Here is a 21,917-nt window from a genome sequence, read left to right as displayed (position 1 = left end):
GCTCATTCTGTGCCTGGGACTGGATTTATTTCAGCAGCTAAATGGTTCACTGGAGGACTAATTGGCTCTGAGAGCTCCAGTCCTTTGCAGCAGATTATTGACGTGCTGGTAGGAGCGGCTCCCTTCCTTCCCTTCCCCCTTCATTATAAAAACACGAACTGTAGAGAAACCAAATACCACACGGCCCCTGCGCCGAGCTCGTCAGTGCTCCCGGCTCGGTGTTCAGCACAGAAAGTCCCTTTATATTTGGGAAGCGGAGGGAGAAAATTCTGGAAGCGCGAGAACGCGGCGATAGCTGGGATGAACGGGGAGCCTTTAGGAAAGGACTGGGAGGTACTGGGATAAACTGGGAGCCCCGAGGAAGGAACCGGGGCTTTTCCGCCATTTGCGTAGCGCTGAGGGCAGGGCGCTTACGCCACTTGCGTAGCCTTACGCAGTTTACGTAGCTCCCCTCCCTTGCTGTTACCGGCGGCCCCTTACGCCATTTGCGTAGGACTGTGGGCAACGGCAGAGCCCCTTACGCCGTTTGCGTAGCGCTGTGGGCAGTGGCGTTAGGAGCGGACTGGGGTGGACTGGGATGGACTGGGAGCCCTTAGGAAGGGACTGGGAGCCCTTTGGAGAGGACTGGGATGAACCGGGAAAGGTCTGCGAGCCCTTAGGAAGCCACCGGGGTCCTTCCGCCATTTGCGTAGCGCTAAAGGCAGGACCCTTGCACCATTTGCGTAGCCTTACGCAACTTACGTAGCTCCCTCCATTACCATTACCAGTACCCCCCTTACGCCGTTTGCGTAGCGCCGCGGGCATTGCCAGCCCCTTACGCAATTTGCGTAGCGCCGCTCTATTGCCGCCCGCGTCGCCGCCTTACGCCGTTTGCGTACCCTGCGCCGTTTGCGCAGCGCGGCGGGGGCGGGCCCGTATCCCTGCGTGCCGATATTTATTTATCAGTGTCCAGGCGCTCGACCCCTCAGCCCCTCACACACCCACGGGCCCCACGGCAGCGCGGGGGAGAATCCCAGCGGGTGTCCAAAAGCTCCTCCAAAAGTCAGTTTATGGCTTTGCAGAGGGCTCTCAGGAGTCACCGAGGGGCTGAATGTGAAGAGAGAAAAATTAAATCTTTAGGGGGGGAAAAAAATATAACAATTGCATTTCTGTTTTCCTGAGGAGCCGTGGGTGTTTTTAGGCAGCTGCCTGCAGAGGCCATCGCCATTTCGTGAGGCGGCATTAATGCAGGAGGAGACTTGTTGTGCTGTTCATGGAAATTCGGATTTTAAGGTTTTTCTCCTTGGTTTGAAGCTTCGTCATTCTTTCTTTGCCCTCTTTCAGAGCAAAGGCTTTAATTTTTAAACTAAGGGGGAAAAAAGTAATAACAACAAGTGAGGAAAACTAGGGGGAAAAGGGAAAAGTTCTTCTGAAGGGATTACAATGTGCAAGCAAAATCAGTTCTCTCTCCAGGAGAGAAAAAAGTATTAGAGGTGTAAATTGGCTCCAAAAATGCCCCCAAGGGCATGGGGAGGATAATCAGGATGACAAGTCTCTGGGAGCTGTGAGAGAGAGAATAAATGCTGGCATTTGGAAAGACAAGTGATAGTGCTGCATTTGATCTGGGTTTCATGTCATTATTTTCTGGTTTCAGAGTAAGAAAAAGCTGCTCATTTACTTTTCATGTAGCTGTATTTTTTTTCCTGACTTCTTGAGGAGGCAGAGCTGATGAAATCGTGCTGGAAGAGGCCTGAAGCTTTTGATCTGATGTTCAGCTTCAACAAATTTCACTTGTGGAGTTTCTGCACTTTGGGGGAGGCTGCAGGTTATAGAATGAATTAGTGCATCTGCTAAAGGAAGAGGAGTATTAGTCATGTTTAAAACCAATACTAAGTCAGATTCCTCCACATTGGCTGCAGTTGAATTTTGCAAGGTTTCTGATCTCCTCGCTCTGGCTGTGAAGGTGTTTCCTTTTCAAGCCTGTCACCTGCAAAGATTTCTCTGGGACAGTGATTTCTTCATCACAGAAAAGCAATGTAGAGAAACTTCTTTGCCACCCCAAGATCATTATTTTCTTGATTGCCCTCTTGTACTCTGCTGAGGTTCCATTACATCTGCAGGTCAAATGTAACCTGAATGCAGCACTGATCACAGAGAGCAATAAATATAGTACAGAGCTTTAGTGGTTTGTTTGTGTAAGACTGTGTATTATACAGATAATATAAAGCATAAAATAGTTTTCATATATAAAAATTACTTTTCCAGCACATACTAATGTGCCTTTCATAACCTCCTAATTAGGTTATGTTTTCTCCTAAACTTAATTCCACTTTATGACCAACAGTTGAGTAGACTTCAACTTCATTTTTGGTTCCAATTTTCATTTTGTTCAGTGTGTGTGTATATATATGTATACACAAGAAGATAATCCTTTATTCAGCATACGGGCCTATGTACCAAGCCCAAAGCCCTCTACTCAGTGCTGATGGGCAAACGCTTCTAACAGATAAAACCTCCATTCTGAATCGATGGTCTGAACACTTTCAGACTCTTTTCAGCACCAACTGTGTAGTCCAAGACTCAGCAATTCAGTCCATCACACAACAACCAGTGAAATATGAATTGGATACTGCCCCCACTTTAGGAGAAACCCTTAAGGCCATACAGCAGGTGAAAATCGACAAGGCAGCTGGGGTTGATGGAATTCCACCCAATGTCTGGAAATGTGGGGGCCTTGCACTCCATGCTAAATTTCATGAGTTTGTGGTGCGCTGTTGGGAACTCGGCGAACTACCATCAGGCCTTCGAGATGCAGTCATCATCACTTTGTATAAAAAGAAAGGTACTAAATCAGACTGCTCATATTACCCTGGTATTACTCTGCTCTCCATTGCTGGCAAAATCCTGGCAAGAATACTCTTGAACAGACTAATACCCGAGAGCAGAAGGAATGCTACCTGAAAGTCAGTGTGGTTTCAGAGCCAACAGGAGCACCACAGACATGGTGTTTTTTCTCAGACAACTGCAAGAGAAGTGTAGGGAACAGAACAAAAGTCTCTATGTCTTTGTCGACCTCACCAAGGCTTTCGATACTGTGAGCAGAAAAGGTCTGTGGCAGATTTTGGAACGTTTAGGTTGTCCCCCCAAGTTCCTTAAAATGATCATCTCACTCCATGAGGATCAGCACGGCCAAGTCAGATGTGGTGATGAACTTTCTGAGCCTTTTCTAATAACCAGTGGTGTGAAACAAGGCTGCGTTCTTGCACCAACCGTATTCACAATCTTTTTCAGCAGGATGCTCCAAAGGGCCACAGCAGACCTCGATGATCAGGACGGGATCTACATTTGATACCGTACTGATTGAAGCCTTTTCAACCTAAGGCGTCTGAAGGCCCACACCAAGACCTTAAACCATCTTGTCCAGGAGCTGCTTTATGCTGATGACGCCGCCCTTGTTGCCCACACAGAAGCAGCTCTGCAGTGTTTAACATCCTGCTTTGCAGACGCTGCTGAGTTCTTTGGGCTGGAAGTCAGCTTAAAGAAGACAGAGGTTCTCCATCAACCTGCACCTCAGGAAGTCTTCCTTCATCCCCATATCACCATTGGCCAATCAGTGCTCAAACCAGTTCAGCAGTTTAATTACCTGGGTAGCCTCATCTCTTCAGATGGTGAGATTGACCGAGAGATAGACAACAGGTTAGCAAAGGCATTTAGTGCTTTTGGAAAGCTTCATAAAAGAGTTTGGCGTTATAAACACTTGAAGAAAAGTACAAAGATCAGTGTTTACAGAACCATAGTGCTGTCTACTCTATTATACGGATCTGAATCATGGGTCATCTACCACCACCACCTGCGTCTCCTAGAACGCTTCCATCAACGCTGCATTTGCACAATCCTAAACATCCACTGGTCAGATTATGTGACCAATCCATCTGTTCTAGAACAAGCAGCAGTCACAAGTATTGAGGCCATGTTGATGAGAACACAGCTGTGCTGGGCAGGGCACGTCTCCAGGATGAAGGACCAACCACTGCCTCCCTAAGATCTTGCTCTGTGGTGAACTTGCCACTGGCTGCTGCAAGAAAGGAGCCCCAAAGAGAAGATACAAGGACTCCCTGAAACAACATCTCAGCCTTGGCCATATTGATCACCATCACTGGTCTACTCTGACCTCCAGTCGGGAGGCCTGGAGACACACCATCTATAACACTGCTGATGCTTTTGAGAACGCACACAGGATCACCCTTGAGGAGAAAAGACAACGCAGAAAGAACTGTGTCTTGCAGAATTTACCATCTAAGGAGTCTTTCTGCTGTGCCTTTTGCAATCCGTTATGTCTATCTCGTATTTGCCTCATTAGCCACCAGCGTGCCTGTAACAAATGTGGATAGAGCCTTCCCAAATCTTCGTTCGCGAAACCTGGCCATGATGATGATGAATGTTGTTATTGTGAATCTGTAATTCAGTCACTGTTAAAATTGTAGCAAATGTTATTGAACCACTTGATAATTGTTCAATTGGTCAATGATTAAGTGCTACTAATCTCTTTTGCCCCTTATCTTTGGATCCAAATCCTTTGTGCCCTGACCCTCTTGCATCCCAAGGCTCTGTGTAAATCATTCTCTTTCATCAAAAAATATATATTTTTCATGACTTCCACTTCAAAATCTTCTTCATTAACTAAACTACAAAACAACTCCAATTAGCTGTTCAAGTCTTGAAGACAATGAAAGGAAGGGAAATAACTTGTTTGACAGTGTTTTAATGGGTCCCACAGTGTGTTTAGAGCTGCATCAGTTGTCAGTCCAAGATGGGCCATGGCAGAACTGGTGAGGTTGGGGGGTGAGGAGCAAGGTTGATCATCCAGGGTCAGTGTGGATCTCCTGAGGAGACACTCAGCATCAAGATCACTTGGAGAACACCTCTATCACCTCTTCTCTGAACTACAAAATATCCATAATTGAATTAAAACAAAAAAAGTACAAACTTGGAAGACTTGTTTTCAAATTGCTTTGAAGACAATTAAAGGAAGACAAAGAGATCCTGAGGGATTTCTGGAATTTAATGAGCCCCACGGTGTGTTTGCAGCCCAGCCCATGATCCTGAGGTACTGAGCGAAGATTGAAGCAGCTGCTGAAGAAGTCAGAAGCCAAAGTCCAAGTGCCTTGAAGCATTGCTGGGCCCCACTGAGGGCAGGCACTGCCAAAGCCTCCCCAGGGACTCCTTGGAGCAGCTCCTTGGAGGCCAGGAGTGCAGGCAGACAAAGGCTCTGGGCAGGCCCCTGCAATGCTGAGCAAAGCCTGCCTTGGTTTTGTGGAGCACAAAGGCCAAGGCCTGAGCCCCAGGCCCTGGCCCAGCAGATCCTGTCCCTCCCGGCTGGCTCAGGGCTGTTTGGGGGGCACTGGGATGGGAGGGGGAGGAACAACAAAGGGCCAAAACTGGGCAACCCCTGCCAGGCTCCTGGGGAGGGGCGAGGCAGAAACCAAGTGCAGAACCTGCCAGGAAAGTTGGTTGTGGTGGCCTGAGTGGCAGAGGCAGCTGCCAGAGGCAAGGGGACAAAGGCCTGGGTGCCTTTGGGCCTTGCAGCCCTGCCAGAGCCCTTGGCCATCTCTCCTGCAGGCTGTCCTGCCCTGGCCCTGCTGCTGCTCTGGCCTTGCAGGCTGCACACACCCCTCCTGCTTTCCCACCCCCCTCCCAGCAGCATTTCTAGACCCTCCCTGATGTCTCTGCACCAGCTCTGGCTGTTGCCATGTGCATTTGGCCTTCTGAACTTGGATCCTGAGCCCCTGTGCCACAGGACATCCCTCCCAGAGCCCAGGCCCTTCTCCTGGGGGTCACTGCAGAGCTGAGCAGATCCAGGTCACCTCCCATTCCTCTGCCAACCCCCTGGGCCTGCTCTGGGCCCTGCAGGTCCTTGCCCTGCTCCCAAGGGCTGTGGGGGTGCTGAATGGTCAGGGCTTGGGGTTTAGAGCTCAGGGTGGGGATAAGGCAGAACTTTGGGAGGTTTGTTGTTCTGCTGGCAGTGTCTGCTTCATGATTAGGGGAAGAGATTTTTAGGCTGGGTTAGGATTAAAGCTTGGTTTTTCATACTGGTAATACAGGTTTGGGATTGGGGTGGGCATTGGAGGACAAATAAGAGTCTGGAGTTCTGGGTTTGGGCTTTTTCTGGCTTGGAATTAGAGCAGTGGATTCCTTTCCATGGGAGGAACAGCACTTCTGGGTAGTGTTGGGGCTTGAGGTTACAAAGTGCATAAAGGTCTATCAGGAATATTTGCACAGTCAGTATTTCAGCATCCTCAGCATTCCCTGAACCTATTTTTACCTCATCAAAATCTCTCCTCTCTATATGCCAAACCTCTCTTTCCTTCCCTGAATATCCAATCCTTTTTGTCCCAGTTCCTCCTAATCTCCCCCAAACTTTCATCTGGGGGGGGTCAGCTTTGTGATGACACTGTGCAACCTCATGGAATCAAGAGGCAATTGTGGCACTGCAGAGCCTCATGGAAAGACAGGAACACAGGGACACTGTGAAATCTTGTGGAACCAGGGACCATTTAACATTTGGGACCTCGTGGAACCAAAGGCACCCTGAAACCTTTTGGAACCTTATGGAACCAGGGAGCCATTGTGTCACTGTGGTGCCTCATGGAAACGAACCCTGGGACACAGTGGAACCTCATAAAATCAAGGGGCCACTGCGACACTACAGGGCCTTTTTGGAGCCAAATGGACCTTGGGACACTGGGGAACCCTATGGAATCGAGGGGCCATTTTGACACTTCAGGCCCTCGTGGAAACAAGAGAAAATCCAGGCTTGTCCAGGTCCTGAGGGTGATTCAGAAGGGATGCAGCAGTGATTTCTCCCTACAGACCCACCACTCCAGTGGTCTCTCCCTGCAGTCCATGAGTGTCCTGAGCATTTTCCCCAGTGCCTCCCTGTCCTGAAGGTTTCTGGCTATCAGGCTGGAGCTGAGGGGGTTGGGCAGGTGCCTGAGGAGGGGGTAGAACAAGGGCTGTGTCCAGCTGTGCCAGGAGGGCTGTGCTGGGCAAGGATGAGGAGGCTGCAGAAAACAGTGGCACTGGGGAGGGGAGAGGAGCAAGTGGAGAGACCTTGTGCCTGCCCACGCTGGGCAGGAGCTGCCCCAGGATGGCAGCTCTGAAGCACTCCCAGGATGTCCCTGGGAACAGGAGGGGAAGACTGGATCTGAAAATGAAACCTGGAAAGCAGAGAGCAGGAGTGTCAGGGTGACACAGCGGGAGAGTTCCAGCCCTGGAGCAAGGTCACAGAAGAAATGACCCAGTACATGCCCTGCTCTCTGAAGATCCCACAGCATTCTGGAGATGCTGTAAGGGAGCCCAGTTCTGCTTCAGAAGTTCCCAGGGCCTGTCCCTGCCTGTGCTCCAAGGGCTTCCAGCCCACAGGACTGTGCTCAGAGAGCACTCAGGCCTTACAGCGAGAAAGGGGCTCAGGAGGACAGTGTGGAAGTGGAAAGAGAGCAGCTCTGGAAAGACCAAGCACTGCTGCTCCCTGGCAGTGCTGCTGGGCTGGGATTATTGTCCCCTTCCCATTTGCAAATCCCCCCTGTCCTGCAGTGTGCTGTCGTTTAGGAACAGCTAAGAAGAAGGGTCTTGGACAAAGAAGGCACTGCAGGGTCCTTTATTTTGTTTAAATATTCAGAGAGGACAATTCATCCTTTATACACCTCTGGGTCAAATTTAATGGGTAGACACTGAATTGGAAGGCAGATGCATAATAATAATATTTCATTGCACAGAAAATTATTGCCAGAACAACCTGATGACCTCCACAAAAAACCTGAGCAGGAAGGCTGGTCCATTAAGGAGTCCCATTCTGAATGCTACACATCAGAAACCTGGCACATAATTGCTCCTGAAAAGCATCCAGTCATCATTTTTCTGAGGGCATCCTTGACCTCCTGGCTCCTGAGGCTGTAGATGAGGGGGTTCAGTGCTGGAGGCACCACCGAGTACAGAACTGATAGTGCCAGATCCAGGGATGGGGAGGAGATGGAGGGGGGTTTGAGGTGGGATAACAGGACAGTGCTGACAAATAGGGAGACCACGGCCAGGTGAGGGAGGCACATGGAAAAGGCTTTGTGCTGTCCCTGCTGAGAGGGGATCCTCAGCACAGCCCTGAAGATCTGCACATAGGAGAAAACAATGAAAATGAAACAACAGAACACTAAACAGGAACTAACCACAGTGAGCCCAATTTCCCTGAGGTAGCCTGAGTGTGAGCAGGAGAGCTTGAGGATGTGTGGGATTTCACAGAAGAACTGGCCCAGGGCATTGCCCTGGCACAGGGGCAGGGAAAATGTGTTGGCTGTGTGCAGCAGAGAATAGAGAAACCCAGTGGCCCAGGCAGCTGCTGCCATGTGGGCACAAGCTCTGCTGCCCAGGAGGGTCCCGTAGTGCAGGGGTTTGCAGATGGCAACGTAGCGGTCGTAGCACATGATGGTGAGGAGGGAAAACTCTGCTGACATGAAGAACAGAAAGAAAAAGAGCTGTGCAGCACATCCCGTGTAGGAGATGGTTGTGGTGTTCTGGAGGGAATTGTGCATGGCTTTGGGGACAGTGGTGCAGATGCAGCCCAGGTCTGTGAGGGAGAGGTTGAGCAGGAAGAAGCCCATGGGGGTGTGCAGGTGGTGGTCACAGGCTACAGTGCTGAGGATGAGGCCGTTGGCCAGGAGGGCAGCCAGGGAGATGGCCAGGAAGAGCCAGAAGTGCAGGAGCTGCAGCTCCCGCCTGTCTGCGAATGCCAGGAGGAGGAACTGGGTGAGGGAGCTGCTGTTCCACATTTGTTGTTTCATGGTGTGGGTCTCTATTCAGAAAAGACGTGGAACAATTAAGACAGACCTCGCTGAGCAAAACCACTCCAGTTTTGAATTGAAAACCTGCCAAAATTAAATTTATTTCCTTTTCCTGCTTTATGTTGGCTGAGGGTGCTGTGAAGAGCAGGAGCTCTGCCCATGTGCTGCCGAGGACTCAGCTTTGCTCTGCTGCAGTGCAGACATGGAGCTGGTTTGCGACAGCTCTCATGATCACAGGGGATGTCACATGGAACCCAGCTTTGATGGAAAAGTTAAATTCCTGTACTTTTGTCTTGGAGCAATTTGGGCCGCAGAAGAGAGGCACAGAGTATCCTTAAAATAATTTTGAATGGGTTTTTTGGTTACAATCATAACACCGGGGGCAAATTTTTTTAGGGTCAAATTTTTCTTATGACAAATCTGACTAGTGTTGAGACAGGACATGCAGAAGGGCTGAGCTCTCCACTGCTTATTGCAGAGCCAGGAGAGCTGCAGTGCCTCTCAGTCTGTTTCTCATCTGCCCTGCACTTTCCCTTGGGCTGCCTTGAAGAGGACTTCACACACAGATTCATCTTTAAAAACCCCACCAAGGTCTGTGCTGAGAGCAGGACAGTGCTGCTTCAAAGGGCAGCTCTGGGTAGTGTCCCCTGTGCCAGCCCAGAGGTGCAGCTGTGCTGGACAGAGCAGGACAGGAGCCCTCCTGCAGAGAAGCCAAGGGCTGGGACAGGAGAGTGCCAACCCCCAAGGGAAGGCTCAGCACTGCCCAGGATCCTGTGCTCATTTCTGAGACTGCCTGAAATGTTCATGTCTGAGAGTAAAAGAGTTGGAATTTCAGTGCAGCCTCCTGAACTGAGAGAACAATGTCTCTGCTACAATGCCTGAGCAGGAAATTACCAGCAGGACTAACTCCTTTCCTGAAGCCCCTGTCTTTTCTGAGCTTTGCAAAAAATTCTCCATTCAATATGGTGTAGTGATCTGGAGCTGTGAGCAGGTCTGACCCTGTAACACTGAGACATGGAAAAGATCCTCCCTCAGCTGCCAGGTTTGCTCCTTGCCCACAGCCCTTCTGCCCCAGCACTGGCAGCAGCTCCCCGGGCCGGCTGAGAGCTGCCCCTGGCAGGCAGCAGAGTCCCTGCCCAGCACAGCACCCTGGGCTGCAGGACCCTGCTCTGCCCCACAGCCCTGGGCGCCCCTGGCTGCACCCCCGGCTTCACAGCTCTTCCAAAGTGCCCCAAAACAGCCCCCTGCTCACCCATCCCATCAGCTGGGGCTGGACCAGCTTTAGGAGATGCCTCCAGGAGCTGCCCCTGCACTGCCCTGCAGCCACAGACTCACCGTGTGCAGCCCTGCCAAGATTCCTCCTGCAGGGAGCTCTCAGCCATCCTGCCAGTGCTGAGCCCCTTGAAGCTCTGTCTGTGCCCTGCTGGTGTCCCTGAGCTGCCCTGGCAGTGCCCTCAGCCCTGCTGGGCTGTGCAGAGGAGCTGCTCACCAGCAGAGCTGTCTCTTTGAAGCTCTTCTTGCTTGCCAGGAGCTCCCTGTGTGCCAGGAGCCTGGCCCAGCTCAGCAGCACAGCAACAGCCCCAGGCATTTCATGACCCTCAGGGGGATTGGTGTTGTTTACATGAGACTCAGTCCCTGAGAGGAAGTTCAAACAACTTCTCAAGAAGTCAAAATGAGATTGAAACATTGAAGTTTCTTGTAGTGCTAATGAGTCTCACTGAGGGACACAACTGAGAAAGTGTCCCCAAGTGCCAGTTAGAGCAGAAATCTGCAGACAGTGATGACAAGGATGGACAAGCAAGGGAAAGGTGGCTCTGATGGGGAATAAACGTTGATATGTTTACTTTATCCAGAGGGCCAAGCCCTGACCCCCAGTCCCCGGCAAGGCAGATCCTGTCCCTGCCTCATTCCTCAGGGCTCTTCCTGGGGCACTGGGATGTGGGATGTGCAATGCCAAGGGCAGGACCATGGGGTGGCACCTGCCAGGCTGCTCAGCAGGGACAAGGAGGCCATGAGGCCCCAGGGCTGCAAGGGCCACTCCCCTCCTCCTGGCATCAGGGGCACAGACAGCAGCCCTGGCCAAAGGCCTGCAGAAGGTGGCTCTGTCAGGGCCTTTCAGCTTCTCCCCATCCCTGTCTCCTCTCCAGCCCAGGCTGTCCTACGGTGTCCATGCCCTGCCCCTTTCCCTGCAGGCTGTCGTCATCCCCCCGGCTGCCCCACCTGGCTGGCACCTTCCTGCACTGACATCTCTGCGTCCTCCCTGGCTCTTCCTGCACACACAAAGCCTTGGGCTCATCCAGACTCCTTCTTTGTGACATATTGCACCACAACACTGACCTCAGAGGGAAATTTCTGACTTCTTGTCCCCAGTCTAGGCCACCCCAGCTGCCCTTGGTGGCACTAGTTCTTTCTTAGGCTGTTTTCTGACAGGAAGAAAAGCTCCACCAGCTCTGACACCCCCCTTCCAGACCTCTCAGGCTACTCCTCTACTGTCCTCAATCTTCACACCACTGACCCCTGAGTCCTCAGCCTCTATATACGGGTCATGTGCTTGAGGCCCCAAATTCCTTCCTGAGAGATCTCTGGGACCTCTCCAAGGTTTTGGAAGTTGACAATAGAGTGCTCTTGTACAAGTTGTTTCCTACAAGATTTCTGTTTGGGAAGAAGTAGACTGTTAAGTTGAGATAGAAATGTGCAATACACCGTGGAACCTTATTCAAAGTCCAGCTGCAAAATACCTTGTTGTTAAGAGTGTGAAATAAATCCTTAAGTGTCATCAAATATGTGATTTTCTCTTTATTCCCAATCACTAAATTAAGAAACATAACTCAGATGTGACCTCATTCTGTGCTCCAGTGAGATTAACATTAGAACAATATTGTTACTGTCTCCTTGTCTCTTGTGTTCCTCACTGGAAGGCACTTGGTGCACCCCTGGATATCCTGCTAATGAGGTAAAAAACTAATAACCCTTCTAAAGTTCCAGATTTTCCTCACCTGTTTGTACACAGTTGGACAAACTGAACCAAGTTGTTACTTGAAAGCCATCTGCTGGATTTAGCATTAATTACTCCTTGTTTTGATCTGAGGGAAAAAAGCTCACACAACACAATTTCTGAATGCTCCTTTGAACTTACCCACAGTGTGTTCACAAAGACACAGAGCAAGGCTTTTAGCTTTTGCTGCTCCCCTCAGTTCCAACATACAAAGAAATATCTCTGTGAAATAACAGCAATTGCCTTTCCATGTTACTGAACTGTATTAAATGTATCTGGTCTCAAACAAATACTCCATGTTTTCTCCTTGTTTTACTTTCAAGGGTATGGGTATGGGTATTTAGATGACTGCCTTCGCTGGTACAGGATAGAAACTGTTCACATGGCTATAAATGAATATTATTCTCTTGACAAAACACTTTTCCCAAAGCCTCTGACAAAAAGAAAGGGAAAAAAAAACCCAGACAGAAAAAGGGAGCCACAGGCACATTGCCTGTCATCCACCAAAAAAGGTCTCCTCCCGAAAGATAATTCAGGCACACCCTTCAATATGGATCTCTCACTATCACCCCAAGCTCTTTTTTAGTGGAAGTTTCTATAGGGAAGCTGAAGTGCATTCCTGTCTCAGACATCCAAGGATAAGATGACTGAGGGAATTCAGTTGCTCTCTTTAATTAATACAGGATTATTTCCCTTTCCTTTGGTGAAGCTAATAATATGACTGGTGGAATGTCAGTAACAATTAAATCATAAACTCGTGCAGCACCAAAGGGAAAATTTACTTTAGTTATGGAGTATTGCCAGCAGAAATCTTGAAAATCTTATGCATATTTAGACTGATAAAATACCACATGTACTTCCTGGGATACTGCAAGCTTTCTACAATCCTTGTGGCATGTCTTTACAGAGCAAGAGTTGACACTTTGAGATGATACCTTAATAAATAAGTTGCAGTTCTATTGTTTCTTGAATGTTAAGCACCACATCCTAAACGCAGGAACATGTTCAAGGTCCATGTCCTATTTTAGACCTTTTCATCAGCTGTGATATTGTGATAATCACACTTAAAATATTCCTCTAGAAAGAGTAAATTAGCCCTTTTCACTAGAAGGATTCTTATGATCAAAAACAAATCTGAATAGGAACAAATTCAGATTTCTTTTTTTAATTGTTTTTTTTTTTTTTTTCAGCAATGCAATAAATGGCTGTCCCTGACTGGGATGGCTTTTCTACCCAAGAATTTAAAAGAAAACCCCCAAGTTCACTGTATTATGCACTTATATTACCTTTGGGGGTTTGGGGTTTTTTTGGAGGCCTCACCTATGTAAAAATACCTTCCTTAAAATGCGTTCATGCTTTCTGTAAGAACCAAACCATTCCAGTTGACATACCCTTCTATCACCAATACTGCAGGGAAATGTAATATCCCACTAAAGCAGAAGGGAAAGAAGACAACTGAGCATCAGCAGCTCTTCCTAAGCAAGATTAGGGGTTTAGCTCCATCTAACTGAGGGATGAGATGTGTCCCTCAAAATGGGTCTCTTCCCACTCCACCACCAGCCCTTCTACCCGACTGCAAGCTCAAAGTTCTAAAAAGAGAAGAAGAAGCTGGAGTGTCAATATTTCCCCAGTGCAAACCCCAATAATCTTTGCTGGGAGCTGACAGGAATTGCTGTTCCACTGCCCTGGGATATCCTGGCTTGAGGCGAGAGCGCAGCCCCGCCCAGAGCCCCCAACCCCTCTGAGAGCTTTTGTAGGGTCTGTTTGTCCATGTCCCTGTGGCAGAGGCTCCCCCGACATCTGCCCTGGAGCTGGTCCAGCTGCTGGACCAAACAAGGCATTGTCCAGCCTGCCTTCCCCCAGCCCCGACCGCCCCAGCCCATCTTCCATCGCTCTGCTTCCTTTTCCTGCCCCTGCTCCCCCTCCGCTCCCTTCCCTCTGGCATTTTTATTAGGAATGTTCTTGCTGTTCTCACTGCCCAAGCATAAGCTGATCCCCAGGGGAGCCTGTGGAATGTAACCCCTCAAGCACTAAACTCCTTCCCCTGTGCCAAAGACACAGGTTTGTTGTTGCTGCCCCTCCGGCCCAGCACCAGCTCCATCTCCTGCTCCTGCCCAGCGGCTTTGCAGAAATCCAGGGCTGGGTGTGGATTGAAGGCTGTGGCAAGGGACAGGATAAAGTTGCTTCACTTCCACCCTTGGTGTCTCAGTGTTTGTGATCTTGGGAATCCTCACAAACCTGGAACAATGGCAGATTATCTGTTGTTGTAAGCTATGTACCTGGAGATTGTTTTGATATGTGTTTACATTTTCCTTGAAAGTACAACTGATTGAAAGTACAACTGATAGAAAATAATGTATAAAAACAAGGAAAAAGGAAAAAAAAGAAAAATAAAAACAAAGAAAAGGAAGAAATAAAAAGAAAAAGGAGGAAAAAAGAGAAAACAAGAAAGAAAAAACAGGAAAAAATTTGAAAAAAAAAAGAACAAAGAAAAAAAGAAGATCCAGAATGCAAAAAAAGAGAAAAAGGAAAGAAGAAAGAAAAAAGAAAGATAAGAAAGAAAAAAAAAAAAAAAGAGAAAATAAAAGAAGACAGAAAAACTAAACCCCAACAAGTCCGGTCCTCCCCCACCGCAGGGAATACAACTCCCACAATGCCCCGCGCAGGTGGAGGCGTGGCGAAGGGCGGGCAGGGGCGGTGGCCGCGCACTGATTGGCTGCGGGGCGGGTCTGTAAAGGCGGAGGGCGCGCGGAGCGAGCGCCATTTTGTCCTCGTGGTCGGGAGTGAGGAGGACTCGCCTGCGGCCGCTGCACTTCGCTGGGTGAGTTGGCGGGGGGGCGGCGAGAGCGGGGTCTGGGGATCCCCTCGGGGGCTGCGGGGAGCGCGGCTGTGGGTGGAAAGGCTGGAGGGCTCGGGAGGGTTTAGCGGGGGGTTCGGGGGTTCCCGGGGGTGTTTTGAGGGGTCCGTGAAGGGACTCAGGGGGGAGGTTGAAAGTCCCGGAAAGGTTCTGGGGGACTCTGATAGGAGTTTTGTTTTCTGTGAAGATTTGGGGTCTTCCAGGTGAGCTTTGGGGCACTCTGGGGAGGTTTGGGGTTCCTGGGAGGCTTTGCGGGGACCTTCGAGGCAGTTTTGGGGTCTCCAGGGGGTTTTAGGGTGTTCCAGACGGTTTGGAGGGCCCGTGGGGGGAATTAGGGGTCCCTGAATTGGGCTTGGGGAGTCTCAGGTGGGTTTTGTGGGTCACTGAGAGGGTTTAGGGGGTACTGGGGAGGGATGAGGGGTCCTTGAGGAGGTTTCGATGGGTCGAGGGGGGGATTTCAGGGGTTTTGAGGGAATTTAAGGGGGTCCCCTAAAGCCCAGCAGTGGAGTTCGAGGGGTCCTAGGGATGCCCTCCAAAATCCAGGGGGGGAGATGTACCACATCTGGGTAAGGGGATCCCAGTGCCCCCAGTATATCCCAGTGACCTCCCAGTTACTTTCAGTATGGCCCAGTAACCCCCTCAGTGACCATCCAGTGTGTCCCAGTGACCTCCCACTGCCCCCCAGGATGGCCCCAGTGATCCTGCAGTGAGCACCCAGTAACCCCCAGTATGGCCCAGTAACCTGCCAGTATCCCCCCCGTTGTCCGGGTATCGCCCGGTAGCTCCCCAGTTCTCTGCCAATGCCCCCAGTGTGCCCCAGGTCCCCCCCAGTCCCTCCCAGTGCCCTCCCAGTGTCCCTCAGTAAGCCTCCAGTCCTCCCAATGCTCTCTGGTTCCCCCCAGTGTGTCCCAGTATCCCCCAGTAATCACCCAGTGCCCTACAAAGCCCCCCAACTGTCCCCAGTTGCCCTTGGCCTTTCTATGGGAGGGGGAGCATTTTTGGGGTCAGAGGATCCAGAGAAGAGCAGCGAGGCTGGGGAAGGGAGTGGAGCACAAGTGGTGTGAGAAGAGGCTGAGGGAGCTGGGGGTGTTGAGGCTGGAGAAGAGGAGGCTCAGGGGAGACCTCCTGACTGTCTGCAAGTCCCTGCCAGGAGGTTGGAGCCAGGTGGGGGTGGGGCTGTTCTGCCAGGAAGCAGCAGTAGGACAAGAGGGCTGGGTCTTGAGCTGTGCCAGGGGAGGTTTAGGTTGGATATTGGGAAGCAATTTTTTTCCTGGGAGAGTAATCAGGGCTTGGAATGGGCTGGACAGGGAGGGGGTGGAGTCAGCGTCCCTGGAGGTGTTGAAGGTGAGAGTGGATGTGGCCTCAGTGCCATGGTCTGGGAAGCACGGCGGGGTTGGATCCAGGGTTGGACTTGATGATCTCGGAGGTCTTTTCCAACCTGGCTGATTCTATGATTCTGTGATTGCCATTCCTATGGCAGCACATGCTTGAGGCTCTATCCCCAGGGTGATAGAGATGTCTGTCCATATCTATCTCCAAGGTTAGTGTGTAAATGTGTGGTGTTAGAAAAGCAGGCTGAGTTCTGGGCTGGTTGTAGAAGGAGAAAGAAGCCCAGAGGCCAGTGCAAGCAGGCAGCCCTGAGCTTGCCCATGATGTCCCCTCCCTGCAGGTTCCTGTCCTTGAGCCCAGGCCCTGAGGTGAGGCTGAGAAGTGGCGCGGAGGTGAGCCCAGAGCTGTCCCTGAGGTGAGGCTGAGAATAAGTGCAAGGCAGAGGTGCTGCTGAGGAAGGAGAGCCCCGTGGTGGGAAAGACCTTAAGCTGTGAATGCCCATCTCTGAGAAGGTGCTGTGTCCATCCCCTGTGTGCCAGGTGAGCTGGGGCTTTGCTGCAGAGCTGCGGGCGCTGATTTGAGCGTCTCCAAGTGCTGAGATGGTGGGCACCCAGGAACACAAACTGTGCCTGGCCACGGAGCCTGCAAGGAGGAGCAGAGACAGCGGTGGCAGTGTGTGGGTCCAGGTTGTCCCTGTGCCTTCCCCTGCAGGCCCTGTCTGTCCCTGCTGGGCCCCTGTCCATCCCCATCAGGTCCCTGCCCGTCCCCCCGGGCTGAGCTCCCCCCAGGAAGTGCCGTGGAGCTGAAGCTGCTGCCATCCCCCCCCTGCAGCCGCTGCCCCAGCCAAGGGAGCAGCAAAGGCAGGGCCAGGAGCAGAGGCAGCAGCAGGGGAGCCCTGGGGGGGCCGGGAAGGTCTTGTGTGGGTCAGGAAAGAGACGCTGGGCACGAGGCCGGGGCTGTGCTGAGCAGGCCCAGCCCTCACATCCCCCCAGCCAACACCTGTGGGGCTGTTTGGTTTCTTTGGGCACAGCCGGCCCTTGTGCAGGGCTGTGCCCTTGGGGCCTCTTCGGGGTGGGCAGGAGCTGTTTTTTGGGGGTTTCCAGCTGGGTTGGCAGCAGAGTCCCAGCGGTGGATGGGGAGATGCGGGTTCCCCCCTTGAGGTGGGGGTTGGTGTTGCTGGGTCAGGCCCCGCCGGCTCCATTGTCAGCCCGGTGCCGGCGGGGGGGACACAGCGGGTTTGGGGCCCCCCGGGAGTGCTGGGGGTGGGTGTGGAGCCCGGGAGCTGCCGAGTGTGGAGGGCGGAGCGGGGAGATGCCGGAGCTGGGGGACCCCCGGCAGCCTGGAGGGGGGAGCACGGAGAGGGAGGAGCCCTGGGAGCCTGAAAGGGGGGACGGAGAACGGGAAGCCTGGACAGTGGGGACCCCTGGGATCCCCGGCACAACGAAGTGCAGAACCTGGAGAGGGGGAATGTCTGGGAACGCAGCACCCCGAAGGCGAGGGTCAGAGGAGAAGGAACCCTTAGGACCCCCAACACTCTCAGCATTTCTAAGTGGGACCCCCAGCATCCCAGACAGGGGAGACCCTCCAAACCCCAGAGGGGAGAGACCAGAGAGGAGGAACTTTTGGGAGAGATTTTTTTGGCTAATCTTCATATTTTGGAGTATTTTTTAGCTGAATTTCAACTTTTTACAGTTTGAGGGGCTAAGGGTCTTCTTGCAATTTCTGAGGGATTTTTGTGTGAATCTCGGTGGTTTGGGTTTTTCTGGGCTGAATCTTGGTGTTTTGGAGGTTTTTATGGACACAGGATGCCCGGTGAGTTCTAGAGATGGACTTGGGCAGGAGGAACCCCCAAGCCAACGCGCTCAGCCCTTGTTTTCCCCTCCAGATGGATTTCTCCTTCCCGAAGCTTGGGTGGATGGAGGAGGAGGCTGCGAGGAAGAGGAAGATGCCTTGGGCCCCCCAGGCAGGTGAGGAGGCAGTCAGTGTCCCTTTGGGCGGGTGTTGTGCTGGCTCTGTCAGCCGAGCATGGCCCCGGCTGCAGGACAACCCCGCTGGCGCCGCCGTCCTGCCGGGGCCGGAGTTGGGGGGATGTCCTTGGCCTTCCCTGTGGGCCGGAGGCAAATCCCCTGCCTGTCCTTCTTGCTTCCTGCCCCAGGCCCCGAGCTGAGGACGGAGAGCCCGGAGGACAAATCCCCCCGTGAGACCCTGGTGGGAGAGGCCGTTTTGAAGGGCTCCCCGGCGCAGGAAGGCAGTGGGGAGGAAAAGGGCCGGAGATCCCCCTGCAGGAGGGGCTCCAAAGCCATCCCAGGGTGCTCTGAGGAGGAAAGAGCCAGCCTGTGCCGGGAAGGTGGCCGGAGCTTGAGCCAGAGCTCTGAGCTGGTGGTCCCTGAGCAGCCTCCCAGCAGGGAGAAGCCCTTCAGGTGTTTGGAATGTGGGAAGAGCTTCAGGACGAGCACCCAGCTCCTCACCCACCAGCACATCCACACTGGGGAACGGCCCTATACATGTAGGGAATGTGGGAAGAGCTTTAGTGACCGGTCCACCCTCCACACCCACCGTCCCATCCACACTGGGGAACGGCCCTACACATGTGGGGAATGTGGGAAGAGCTTCAGCCTGAACACCACCCTCCGCACCCACAAACGCATCCACACTGGGGAACGGCCCTACACGTGTGGGGAATGTGGGAAGAGCTTCAGGTGTAGCTCCCAACTCCGCACCCACAAACGCATCCACACTGGGGAACGGCCCTACACGTGTGGGGAATGTGGGAAGAGCTTTAACCAGAGCTCCACTCTTCGTTCCCACCAGCGCATCCACACCGGGGAACGACCCTACAAGTGCTTGGAATGTGGGAAGAGGTTTAGCACCAGCTCACATCTCCTCCTGCATGAGCGGACGCACACGGATGAGAGGCCCTTCCGCTGCACCGACTGCGGGAAGGGCTTCAACCGGAACTGCACCCTCATCACCCACCGGCGCATCCACACCGGGGAGAGGCCCTACAAGTGTGGGGAGTGTGGGAAGAGCTTCGCCCACAGCTCTACCTTGACCTCACACCAACAGACCCACCAGTAAGGGAAGCCCTACCAGTGCCAATACATTGTGTGAGTACAGGGCTTGAGGTGTGTGGGATTGTGTGGACACAGAAAAAGAACTAACATTCAGAAACATATCTGCTTCCCTGTCTCAATTAATAAACCCCAGAGTTTGACACATTAATAATATCCATAGCAATTGTGATTTGACAATATATTGTGACCTGCATATGCACATATGAGCAAAGGGACATTCGAAATAGGTGTTGTAGTTTCTGCAGTTCTTGTGTTATGGGTTAGGGTAGAGAGGATTTGAGCTAAAAATTGTCTGAACATTTTGAGAGTGCAGAGACATCTGTCTGACCATCACTAGATGTGCTTTGATTTTAAGGCAGAGCACGTTAAAGAATGCAATAACTTAATGCCAGCTGCAGTCTTGAATTTTTGCTTTTTCAGCAATAACAATAGCATTAATAATTACTAATAGTTAATGAGCTAACATGCAATAAATGTATCTGCTCATTTTGACAGATGTGTGTCGCTGGAACAGAGAGATTTCTCTGAACATTTTTTCCTACACTCTGTATGCCTTTCTTGCCATGGAAGTGACAAGCTGTATTGTTTATACTTATAGACTGTGTGAAAATATGTGATATTTATACTTGTTAGCTGCATGTCTAATTATAAGGTTTGAGAACGTAATATGTTTATAGTAAGAAAACCTTGAGAAACTGGAGATAATGAAACACCTGCAAATTTAGGAAAACCCCTAAAAGCATATTAATTAGAAAGAGCTTTTTATGCCAAGGATGATTTCAGGTCGCATGGACAGAGCCTCAGATCCAATAAACTGAGAGCATGAGACGCGTGCACAGACTGAGCTATCCAATCACCTTGATGTGAGCATGTACCCTGAGCAAACTAAACTGTATAAAAGTTAACTGATTTAAATAATAAATTGGACATTGCTTTGATCATATTGATCGTGTTGCTCTGTCTCTGTACCTCCTCATCGATATCTGGTGCCCGTAGCAGGGACTTCTTCGTCGAGTTCCGAGGGACGTGAGGCGAATAGAAGGAGTTGGGAGAAGCAGCCGTTAGAGGTGGCGCGTCCCCCGGCGCTATGAGAAAAAAGCTGCATGCAGTACAAGAGAAATCTTGCCCTGATCAGGTGAGTCGACTGAAGAAAGGAAAACAGGGTCTACTCTTTCAAAAGAAGAAGAGGCAGTGCAAACACTCCTTTATTTAATTCTCTCTGAGAGAGATTCTAATTATGACGAAAAAGCCCTTAAAGGGTTACTAATCCCCACAGCTAAAGCTGCCTTTGAGGTATCCATTTGGGACGCTATAAAGGAACAGTTAGGGGAAAAAATCACAAGAAGATATGACGAAGCAGCTCGCTATTCTACATTGTGGCAGCTGCTGACTGAAACAGAGCAATTTCTAAGGACTGAGAGGCAAGTTACAGCTATAGCCTATGCTGCGTTAGCGAGCAGCTGTGGTTGTTTGAAAAACCTTTTCTCTGAGGTAGTAATGGTTTGCCCCACTGATAATACTGGACCAATCAATAGTCCACGTGCGCCCTACAGAAATTACATCCCCACAGAAACGGAAGAGAAGGTAGTGAAGGTAGTGTAGAAGGAGGGTAGCCATGATCTGAGCCACGAGGAAGCAGGGGGCCAGTGAGCCCCTCTGGGGGCCAAGGGCCCAGCCCCCAGCTGAGGTCACGGGAGACCCGGTATAGTGTCAAAGCTGGACCGGGTCCTGTAATCAAGAGCTGGAAAAGTTTCCTTACTGTCAGCAGCAGCAGAAGACACTGAAAGCGGCAGCGGAGCAGTCCTGAACAGAGACAACAGTGGCTGAAAGCCGAAAGGTAGCCAGGAGCAACAAGATAACGTGAAGCCGGCTGAAAGACGCAGAGATGTTCCTGCAGGAGGGAGAGCTGGCAACAAAACAGAGGAAAACTCAACAGAGCTGGTTTGGGGTAAGACTGTATTACTTTCCCAAACCCCAGAGACTCCTTGAAGAGGAGGGGTGGACTTCCAAACCCTTAGGGAGTCCCGAAATGCATCAGCAGCTGGAGAGAGGGAGAAAGGAGCTGAAAACCCGGAGTTGTCCTGAGAGCTGAGCCAGGACGGGATGCGGAGGAGGTGGCCGTGCCCTCTGCTGCTGCTGTTGCTGCTTCTATTCTGCTACTGAGCTGAGACAGAGCAGAAGAGCTTTGGTAAGACTGAACTGAAAGCTGCCTTCAACGTTCTAACCCAAGAGGAGTGAAGATATACAAGGAAATTCCCCGAAGGCTTGGGCTCAGGGTTGAAGTTTCCACAAAGTAAGAACAAAAGTCCTAACTGCTGTATTTAAATCTGCTGCCCTTGGGAAAAATGGAGGACACTAAGCAGTGCCACAAAAAACTGAAATGAAGGAACTGTGGCCTGAGAAGTGATAAAAAGACTCTTTTCTTCTTGGACTTTTATTGAAGAAGAGGAGAAATTTAATTTAATGTAAATATATATGTGGGTGTAAATAAACCTTTGTGAATATCTTCCCCTTCCCCCAATAACGAATGGTTGTGTTTTGTCTGAAAACTCTCCCCACGGGGTGAAAAAGATATCAAGTCCATACCGTCACTAAACCCTCTCACAGGGGCAAACTGTGGGAGGGGGGCTTGAACTTAAAAATTAGATTTTGGGAGTTACAAACCACCACAACCTCACACCAAGGGACCCACAGTAAGAGAAGCCCTTCGAGTTCCCCGACTGCAGGAAGAGCTTTGGCTGCTCCAACTCCATCAGCCATCGGAGGACCCCCATTGGATGATCCACAGGGACCCACGTTGGGCACAGACCTGGTGACCCACGGTCCAGGTGATCCATGCTGGGGAGTGTATT

At 51.2% G+C, this 21,917-nt stretch overlaps 2 protein-coding genes across 2 annotated transcripts in view; both read left to right on the top strand.

The window, feature by feature from the left end:
* The window catches only part of LOC135405542 (zinc finger protein 239-like), a 211,939-nt gene that overhangs the window by 82,656 nt on the left and 107,366 nt on the right, over positions 1–21,917 (top strand). The gene's annotated exons all lie outside the window — the stretch shown is intronic.
* LOC135405384 (zinc finger protein 239-like) lies at positions 18,030–19,130 on the top strand. Its single transcript, XM_064640076.1, has one exon. It carries the CDS (start codon positions 18,080–18,082, stop codon positions 19,067–19,069), a length of 990 nt encoding a protein of 329 aa, XP_064496146.1. The 5' UTR covers positions 18,030–18,079; the 3' UTR covers positions 19,070–19,130.

Source organism: Pseudopipra pipra, chromosome W (genome assembly GCF_036250125.1).
Source record: "Pseudopipra pipra isolate bDixPip1 chromosome W, bDixPip1.hap1, whole genome shotgun sequence".
Classification (NCBI taxonomy): domain Eukaryota; kingdom Metazoa; phylum Chordata; class Aves; order Passeriformes; family Pipridae; genus Pseudopipra; species Pseudopipra pipra.
This window is presented reverse-complemented; position numbering and strand designations above follow the sequence as displayed.

Bases quoted from the DNA above. Each gene is read 5' to 3' on its own strand.
- LOC135405384 (XM_064640076.1), top strand. From the start codon at position 18,080: ATGTCCTTGGCCTTCCCTGTGGGCCGGAGGCAAATCCCCTGCCTGTCC.